Below are 10421 nucleotides of genomic sequence, written 5' to 3'. Positions count from 1 at the left end.
GTTTGCGATTAAAAATTACGCATTTTGGGTGCGTGAAGGCATTATTAAGTCTAAGAAGAGATTCTTTATTAATATTTCATAAATAAATTTGCAGTTAAAGTATAATTGCTCTCATAAATTCAACTAGTAGTTTGACTAACGAGTAATAATACTTAATGGCTACTTTCATTAGTGGCTTCTGCTTTACAAAAAAAGAAAAATATTCCTAAAATTTTAATCAAGTTTCCATTCACAGCACTGTTTCGCTAAATGGCCACTTTCAACGTACTTAACCATCAAAATTTTCGCACATTTAACTCCACTCCCAAAGTTTCGTGCGCATCATTTAGCTAAAGTTCTGCACAAAAAGCGCGTAACATAATTAATTTTCTTACAAAAATTAGCATAATAAGTAGTCAGGTAATAGAGCAAGACGCACCTACTCATGCTAAGACTTTTATTTTTGTCATTTAACGGCAAAGTTAAATTCAATTTATCACATTTTTTTGGTTGGTTAATGAGTATTAAACACACCTAGACAACAACAAAAGACACAACAATAATATAATATATTGCCTTGTATTGTGATGTAGCACCGCTGACTGCGTGTAACAACCTGTAACGAGCTATAACTAGCCTTAGCATATTTTGACGGCAAAGCGCGTCACTTCCGTTTAGCATTTCTTTGGGCTACTTTACGCACCCACTAACCTATATATACAAAAATATATATTTATAATGCTATGTCATCATGCGAAAGCGCGCCTTAATCTTGAAGTATAATTTAAACGATTATAAATTTACTTAGACAAAGTGTCATACCAACGCACAACGTATATTACACATACAAAACGGAAGCAAATACGCCGCAGCTACATATTTTGACAGCTAAAGCGACAAATCGCCGCGTGTCACGTCAACATGAACTACATGCAACACAGCTTAATATGGCTAATAGGCACATAGCAAGCGAGTTTACCAGTTTACCTAGCAAATGAGTCTTCAGCAAGGTAAAGAGCAATATTCAAATGCGCGTAAGCCATGGCGACAGTTGGAAAAAATTTTGTGAGGTGTGTTGTGGCATAAACTGTTGTTGTTATGGCACCTCACACGCACTGTCAGCTAAATTACGATTTTAATTTAATTACACGAAAGCAAGCAGAAGAGGCGTATCTGTAGTGAATGTTAGAAATGTGGTTAATTTTGTAATTTAACGCTCATTTTAAGCAAGACAACGCAAGCAAATTAACAGCAAACAGTGTTGGAAATGTTGTGAAAGTAATTTAATTTTAAACTCAACAAAAGAAAATTTGAGAATAAAAGAAAATCCATTATTTTAGGATTAAGATTTAAGTTTTGTTCGAAACAAACACTCATCCCTATGGGCAAACACCAGGGACAGTCGATTTTTACAAGCGTGAACAGAAATATGTAGTAATCACTTGATGACATGTCCGGACTATACAGCGGATGAATAAAAACTTCCCAACCAAGCTCACGGAGTTTGTGGTGAGCCACTATCGGTGTGTTTGACCTGGTTTTGTACTGATGGAACAGAACTGTTTTCTTATTGGCCAAAGCTAGTTGCTTCTGGACGATTGTTTCCCTCAGATGGTCCAATTGTTGACAATACAGGTTCGAGTTAATAGTTTCCAGAGGATAACAGCTCAGAGTAGATGATTCCCCGTCATTCTGATCAAACACATAACAAATCCTTCATGACCGTCAATTTGGACTTGGTTACCGTGTGCGACGGCTCACCACGATTCACTCACTCACTAATACCGTTTTCGCTTGACGTTGTCGTCAGTGACACATTTTTCTTCACCAGTAACAATGCATTTCAGAAATAGACTCGATAATTTCCATTTTTGTACCGAAATTTTCGACAATTGGCCGTGGTGTACCTTTGACATAAAAATTACTGGAACGGAATGGACAAAACCAAAGTTTCGACTGGTTTCTTGTTACAGTATCAGGGCCATAAACACTATTCAGTTTTAAGGGTCCCGGCTTTGGTTTTCGCCTTTATCGAAGGGAAACTGGTGCATTTTCTCCTTGCTGGGGTCCAGCTTGTACGTCTGCTCAATCAATACTGAGTGAAATCTTATCTTTTTAACGTCATATGGAGTAGCAATTTCATACTTATACAAATGAAGATACAGATTAAGCCACAAACGAAATGTCAGTGAAACTCAGGCGGAATACAGATTAATTAATAGCATAACCCATTGAAATCACAATAATAACCCCACAAACCCCAATTTTCTAGTGGTCGCTCAATACTATGAAGCGGATGTCAACAAAGAGCACGTGATACGTGGCAATGCAGCGGTTATTAAATGTCTCATACCATCATTTGTCGCTGATTTCGTTGAAGTCGTCTCCTGGCATACGGATAGTGATGAAAATTACTTTCCCGGAACCGAATATGGTGCGAAGTTAAAAAAAAACAAAAATAAAAATATTAAAATGGTTTAAGAAGGCTATTAGTGATATTAACTGGTTGAAATCCCTATCCCGTTCGTTTTCAATATAAGCGGTTGTTTTTAACTTAGCTGCCACTAATCGCACGTCGTTGGTAACGCGTTGGAAGCATTTTTATTTGTTATGCGTAACGGTTGCAAAAAATGCAAATAGCGCCCCCGCCCCAAACAGCATTTCCCGACCATAATTTGCTATTATTTTGATTTTCTTTCATTTCACACTTTAGTCATCATACTGTTTCACTCATAATTTCATTGCAAACTTTTGCATATTTTCTTTACCAATCTCTTCTTAAATATTTATTTGAAGCACCAACTTTCTAAATCTTCCGCTATTTGTATTTATTTCATCATATTCATTCATTTCCTTTTGGCAATTCCAACAACAACATCGTTGCAGTCGTTTCCCAACAATATGAGGAGGATATTCATAAAGCATTTGTCATACGCGGCAATTCGGCCATTCTGAAATGTGACATTCCATCATTTGTGGCCGATTTTGTTAGCGTCATATCATGGCATACCGATCAGGAAGAGAGTTTCTTTCCCGGCACTGAGTATGGTGTGTTTTTTCGCTTTCAAATTTCTATTTAAATACTACGTAATGTTAATTGTCTAACGTGCTAATAAATATCGCAAATTAATTAGGAAACTACTCTACTATCATCACAATTATTAATTTTTGTATAGAAAAATAAAAAAAGTATTGTAAAGTGCGTAAAAACCCCAAATAATCCTGTAAATTACACTATATGCCTTTACGAAAGATTGAAAAAACCAAATTTTTACACACAACTCAACTAAACGTACACTTACAATTGGTCTAACAAACACTGGTTACAAATTAATCAACACCAATAACTAAATAAACAACGTAAAACGTAATGTATATACGTTGTAAGCGACGTTTTACAACAATCACTGTAAAAAAAACAATTCAACAGTTCTACTTTCACACAAATTAGTCGTTAAACTCAATTACAGCAGCTACCAACTGCAAGGAGTAATACAACACAACATTTACCACAGCAATTGAAATTCACCACACCACAATATATTTTCAGTCACCAGAATCAGCTGTTTTATTTAATTCCTCATTAAATCGACAACGGGAAGCTCCTTTTTTTCAATTCTGTTCCTGATAGTTAATTTTTTTTAATGTTTATGATACTTCCAATTTTATAAAATTCAATATTTTTTTGTTTTCCAACATCCTTCAGTTGTTGCTCAATATTACGATACCGATGTAAATAAAGCTTATGTTATACGTGGCAATGCAGCTGTTTTAAAATGTGAAATACCTTCGTTTGTCGCCGATTTTGTCAGTGTTATGTCTTGGCATACGGATCAAAATGAGGACTTTTTGCCAGGCACTGAATATGGTTGGTGCAAAGAATTTTTGTGCAGTTTTTAGGTTATGTTTGCTTGCTTTAGTGTGAATTGTAAGCTGTCAAACAGTTGTAGTGTACAAAAATATATTATATTATTAAATATTTAGATGTTTGAGATGAAATGAAGTTGGGCACAGTTTGAATTTTTTTTTCGAAATATAGTTTTTTAATAATAATAAAGAAACAATATTAAGAACCTTGCTTTAAAAAACTAAAATATTTTGAATTAACTTTTCTAGTTCGAAGTCAAAATTATTTGTCTTGAAACATTCTCATTAATGTAAAGCAATAAATTCTTTAAGAGAAGAGCTGTTTTACATCAAAATTTATTTTTGTAAGAATATATTTAAATACCTTTTTTTTTAATTAAGCATCCTTATAAATTTGGAATTTTTGAAATTTTCTAAATAACAGTTTTTTTAGCATTCAATCGTGGAAGTGTCAAACTAAAATAATGCTCAACTTTTAGTACTTAAGACGCGTTCACATTGAGCATTTACATAAATTCATCGAAGTTTTTTTATGGGGTAGGTGGCTTTCAGAGGCTAAAAATAAGGGTATTTTTAAAATGTGTTTATTAATATATACAATCATATGTATGTAATTTCAACAATTCAGCATATCAAAGATACATAATTAAATAGTATTTTGTGAAATTTTTATTTAAATATTCCGAAAACGTCATCACCCATGACATGTCAAAAACAAGCTTTTATCGTTGACCTAACTCATTATTGGTTGATCTAAAATTAATAAACCAAAAATTTTTGGATAGTAGATGGATAAATCTAGTACGAAGGAACAAGAAAATAGTAAAACTTGTATTTTGACAGATTTAAAAGATTTTTAAAACAGACTTTTTTTTTTAAATAGGTGCGTTAAAAATGAAAAAGAATCCTTGGTTCATTAACTAGATAATATTATTCCAAAAATGTGTACAAAATTTGAACAAAATGGCTTTATATCTTTTCAAAATATCATGTCCACTGACTTAAACAATTTTGTTTTTAACTCGCTTAAAGTTGTATGAGCGGAACTTTCAAAGGATATTTGTCTTAGAATTTGACTCGGATTGATTTGATATTTTTGGATAATATTTTAAACATATTGTACCATGTAAGACAAACATTGTTTTTTTGAAATCCACCTAACCCTTTAATTAACGGCTTTTAACGTTCAATCAACGAAGTGTCAAACTAAAAAATGCGCATATTTTAGTATTTAAGAGACGTTCACATTTATGTACATTAATTGCAGAGTTTTAAGCGGAGCAATTTATTCATAAAAAATATTCTTAAATATACCACAAAAAATTGATTTATTATCTGCCTAAATACAATATACGAACTAGTGCTCAACTTTATGCCATATGAAAACCCACTTCATAGATGCCCTTTTCCTACCTAACATTTATAAATTGGTTGACCAGAAAATTTTTTAATTAATATTATTGGTTATTATTTATAATAACTAAAATAAAAAAATACTTAATTTCCAAAAATATAATTTTACTTTTTTCTACACTCCTTAAAGACAAGGTTGTCATATACTACCTTTTTTCATTTTATTTAAATTCTTGCTCCGGATCTTGAAATATTGTCGTTAGATTTTTTCATTTTCTCATTTTCTCATGTTATTCATGTTATTTTATTGCCACGGAATTCTATTCCTCTTCAAAACCATACCGAATTATATTTCAAATTCATCACTTTATATTTTTAACGATTACAATACCTTATTTATCGCCACCACTGTTTTTTTTTCTACCAACTTTCAGTTCTTACTATATAATTATAATTTTCTTTTTTTGGATCTCATTTCTTCACATGTATCTACACTTGCACTTAATTAATCATATTTTATCAGTCATTAACCTCTCACTTTGAAAATAACAAAAAAACTGAAACTCCGCACTTTAAAACAGGCAACGACTAACTCAATAATTTCACTGTCACATGCGCTTCCCATGAAGTTTGTAGGCGTTACATAATTCTTCCCAACTCCTTAGTGATGTCTCTACAGTTCCTACAGCAGCAAGCCGCCATTGATAAATAAAAGTATTTAAATCTTAATTAATGTAGCGGCCACACGCGAGCATTAACATTCGAAATTATATACGTATATATGGTATAGGTGGTTGGTTGATAGAGCGAGAGCAATACAATGAGCCTTTAAGCGAGTTTAGAATCATTAGAATTCTTTGTGGAAGCGTGCGAATTACGCGCTAAGCGATTATCGTGATTTTCATTTCAATTACAAGCGGTACATGTGAAAAGTTGCCAACTGAAGGGTAATGTAAGCTCATGAGAGAGCGCACAGCGCGCACACGCCACGCTTCGTTGCATTTTCCCACATTTCTTCGTCGTTTAATATATGCATTTTGTAGTGTTTTCGCGCTTAAACATGGCGCAAAAGTGGCAACAACATTAGCGTAATTGTCGCCGCATGTTTTATGTAATTAAACATTGACTGCCGGCGCGCAGCAATGCATTCATATCAAATTTAGCCGTTACTTGCAAGTTCACGTGAGAGTTGTGTTGCATTCATCAGTGTGCATTTTTTGCATTTCTTCATTTTTAAAACAGTTGTACAACAATTCTACGAATCCGAAGTGAATAATGAATATGTAATACGTGGCAACGCCGCTGTGCTCAAGTGTTCGATACCTTCATTTGTGGCCGATTTTGTGCAGGTTATATCGTGGCAGGATGAAAGCGGCGAATTGTATGCAACGTTGGATGAGCAACAGGGCACCGGTAGTGGAGAATTGCTTTTGGATTAAGGAATTAGTTTTTAAAGTCAACTAGTCTTACCTATCCAGCTATCGTCCATGTTCCACACTCTTCTTCTTATTTTTTAAATTACTTTTCGTTTATAATTTTATACTCTATAAAATATATCGATACTTTTTTCATACTCTCCACTCTTTAACGCTAACTTTCAGTGGTCAATCAGTATTATGAGGCTGAGGTCGTTTCTGAGTATGTCATTAAGGGCAATACAGCGGTTTTAAAATGCACCATACCAAGTTTTGTTGCCGATTTCGTTAAAGTGGAGGCATGGTTGTCTAGTGAGGGCACTGAATTCCTGCCCACCGATAGTTTTGGTATAAAAAAAAATAATTTTAAAGAAAAAAAGAGTAGCTGTATTTGTTAAGTGCATTTTTGGTGGCGCGTATTTAACATATTTTGTGTGTAAACCAATCCTGAAAATCTCTCCAAAACATTTCTTTACTTTTACATAACCTAAAATTCAACTATTTTCTTCCCATTGCGCTATATATTTTTTGCGAAATCTTTTTTAAATTGTACTATCTGAACACACCTTTTTAGTTGTCAATCAATATTATGGCGCCGATATTTTAATGGAATATGTGATTAAGGGCAATTCAGCGGTACTCAAGTGTTCTATACCATCGTTTGTGGCGGATTTCGTGCGCGTTGAATCGTGGATTGATGAGGAGAACAATGTTTTGCGACACACCGACAATTATGGTTGGCAAAAGCAACAATAAAAAATATTGTTAACTAGTTTAAGTAGTTTCCTGCTGTTTCCCCAGCATAAACTTATATATTTTGACGCCGCTCCTTTCAAACATTTTTCCGCATTTATTTTCATAAATTATTTTTTTTACTCAACTTTTTCGTTCACTATTTGCATTTGTTCTTTTCGCTCACCAACTTCTTGTAGTCGTCAATCAATTTTATGAGGCAGAAATCATGACTGAATACGTGATTAAAGGCAATGCTGCTGTGCTGAAATGTTCTATACCGTCGTTTGTCGCCGATTTTGTGCGCGTCGAATCATGGATCGATGAGGATAATAATGTATTGACATTCACCGATAATTATGGTGCGCTGTTTTTGCTTTAATCGCAATTAAATTAGTGGTTGGATTAGTCAATAGGCAGCTAATATTAAGTTCCTACAAATTTCCCACCTCTCTTTGCAGACACTTCCTAATGTTTTTGTTTTCTTTACTTTTAAAAAATGCTTTTCAAAAAATATTTTTTTTGATTTTAACAGTCGTTTCTCAGTTTTACATAACCGAAGCGGAGAATGAGTATGTGATCAAAGGCAATGCAGCGGTGGTCAAATGTAAAATACCCTCATTTGTAGCGGATTTCGTACAAATCGAAGCCTGGGTCGATGAGGAGGGTTTGGAATTATGGCGTAGCAATTCCTCACAAGCATATGGTATTTGCTTGAATGTCAATATTATGCGCGTATTGTCAAACTTCAGTTTGTTTTAGGCACCAAACTCCCATGTGAATCCCATCTATCCCTTGTAATACTTTTAACGCTTTCATTTAATTTAATTCATTTAAATTTCTGCTTTTCACTTTTCTCCCTCTTTTCTCACGTGTTTAACCGTTATTTTGGTACGCGCGCAGTTGTCATACAGAGTTATGAATCAGAAGCCGATAATGAGTATGTCATACGCGGCAATTCAGTGGTTATGAAATGTGAGATTCCTTCATATGTGGCTGATTTTGTTTTTGTTGACCTATGGCTGGACTCAGAGAATAGAAACTACTATCCGGGCACTGATAAAGAAACTGGTATTGCGAGAATATGGTTCAAATTAAAGAAAATAATATGTTTCGCATGTTCCAAAATGTGCTCTATGTGTACTTTCCCATTTCTCTACTATATTTCATTTAAGTTTTTTCCATTACATTGGCCTACTTCTGTTTTGTTTTCATTCAGTTGTACATCAGTTTTATCAAACACGCGTAATTGATGAATTTGTTTTACGTGGCAACTCTGCAACACTCAAGTGTTTGGTGCCATCTTTTGTGGCCGATTTCATTAACGTAGAATCATGGTTGGATGAGAATAATGTTGAATTTATGCGCGCCGATAGCAATGACCAAATGGGTAATTTTTCGATTTTCGTGTGTTAAAAGAGTTGAAGTTAATACTTTTAGTAATTCTAAGTGTCAGTTCTCAAACTTGTTTACGATATCTCCTGTCATCCTCAAGTTCCTTAACAGCATTGCAGCGTTGCATTTTATTTAAAAAAATATTAATTTCCTATATACCAACTTCAATTACAATTTCATTGTTTTCAAAATCACCCGTTCCGTTTCCATTTGCAGTTGTCAAACAATTCTTTGAATCACAAGTATACGATGAGTATGTTATTAAGGGCAATGCCGCCATTTTCAAATGTCAAACGCCATCATTTGTCGCCGATCATATAGATATTGTCGATTGGGTGGATACAGACGGTGGTGTCTACACCAAAACCAGCGCTGGTAGTTTTAAATTACATTTTCTTTGATTAACTATTAGTTTGAGGGGGATTTTCTAGCGTAGTTTTTCCAAAATTTACCCTCACTGAGCCCTCTTTTTTATTATTTAATTATATATAATTTATTTTTTGCCAAACTACAAGCTTCTACTCATTTTGTCTTCTCCAATTTGCTCCTCTCTTTTTTTCTACTTCAACATGCTCTCCCAAACACTTTATAGTCGTACCGCAATCCTATACGGTTAACGTCATGGATGAGGCTGTTTTGCGTGGCAATAGCGCCATACTCAAATGTCATATACCCAGTTTTGTGGCGGATTTCATATCAGTCGCTTCGTGGGTGGAAGATGAAGAACGCGAAATTTTCACCACTAACGATGGCGTCGGACACTTTGATAGCGGTAAATAACGCTGATTTTAGCAGTGTGCAATAGTTATTTCGAAATATATATTTTTTGTTAAATTTGTTCTCAAATGTTCCATGCATTATCCTGCTTCCACAAAACAAATAAATCACATTGTCTGTCCCGTAAACTAGACTATATATAGGCTGGCGCTGCTTTCATCACTTTACTACCTAATGCATATTAGAGAGAGGATTTGTCTAGGTTTTTCGCGTTTTCAATCAGCTTCTTACTTATTTTCTCTGTTAATTTTCACTTTCTGTTTCAACTTGCGTTTCATAAGTGATTCCTCGTTCACTTTTTCTACCACAATTGTTTGCTCTTTGTTTTTTTCTATTTTTTTTTTCGTTTTTCATTCCCATCCGTTCCTTCAAACTTCCTGTTGTCAACCAAATATTCCAAGGGTCTATCCAGCCTGCCTTACCCCATGAAAATCCCCCTTCATGTAGCATAGTTTTGTAGATTTTGTAATTATTAATGTAAATAGTTGTAACAAAAATGCTAATAACAAATAAAATAATTACTCAAATATTGCAACATTAATGAATTGTAAAAATGTATATATACATAATTCTGGCATATTAAGATAACAATATTATGTGCATGAAATGCACTTTATTGGCATTTTTGTTGGTCGTTTCAAAGCATGCTGGCGGCATTTATATATATATACATATATAATATATTTGATTACCTAACTTGAACAAATTTATTTTCACAAGCAATAAACAAGAAAACGCAATTCAATTATTAAAAATTATTTCATATTCATTCAAAATATATGAATTATATCATTCTATATGTTGTGTAAACGCAGCTTAAGTGCGCTAATCGTTCGCAAATCAATCAAAGTAATCGTTATCGTGTCATCACTCTGTTGGGTACGCGCAGAACTTTCAGTGAAT

The 10421-nt window shown here is 33.8% G+C and overlaps 2 protein-coding genes across 51 annotated transcripts in view; one reads left to right on the top strand and one right to left on the bottom strand.

Moving 5' to 3' along the window:
• The window catches only part of LOC114804952 (uncharacterized), a 339668-nt gene that overhangs the window by 62768 nt on the left and 266479 nt on the right, over positions 1-10421 (bottom strand). The gene's annotated exons all lie outside the window — the stretch shown is intronic.
• The window catches only part of LOC105216804 (cell adhesion molecule Dscam2), a 147580-nt gene that overhangs the window by 59314 nt on the left and 77845 nt on the right, over positions 1-10421 (top strand). For 30 of the 50 annotated variants that reach the window (XM_054233333.1, XM_054233341.1, XM_054233342.1 and 27 more), the window contains exon 4: positions 9334-9513. In XM_054233333.1, coding sequence (XP_054089308.1) covers positions 9334-9513 — 180 coding nt within the window. Of the gene's footprint in view, positions 1-2251; positions 2414-2865; positions 3028-3685; positions 3848-6441; positions 6613-6800; positions 6963-7546; positions 7709-7881; positions 8053-8565; positions 8737-8957; positions 9117-9333; positions 9514-10421 lie in introns of all 50 variants that reach the window. The other 20 variants (XM_054233374.1, XM_054233380.1, XM_054233367.1 and 17 more) reach the window with 9 other exon arrangements.

The sequence above is a fragment of the Zeugodacus cucurbitae genome, chromosome 6, assembly GCF_028554725.1.
Source record: "Zeugodacus cucurbitae isolate PBARC_wt_2022May chromosome 6, idZeuCucr1.2, whole genome shotgun sequence".
Classification (NCBI taxonomy): domain Eukaryota; kingdom Metazoa; phylum Arthropoda; class Insecta; order Diptera; family Tephritidae; genus Zeugodacus; species Zeugodacus cucurbitae.
This window is presented reverse-complemented; position numbering and strand designations above follow the sequence as displayed.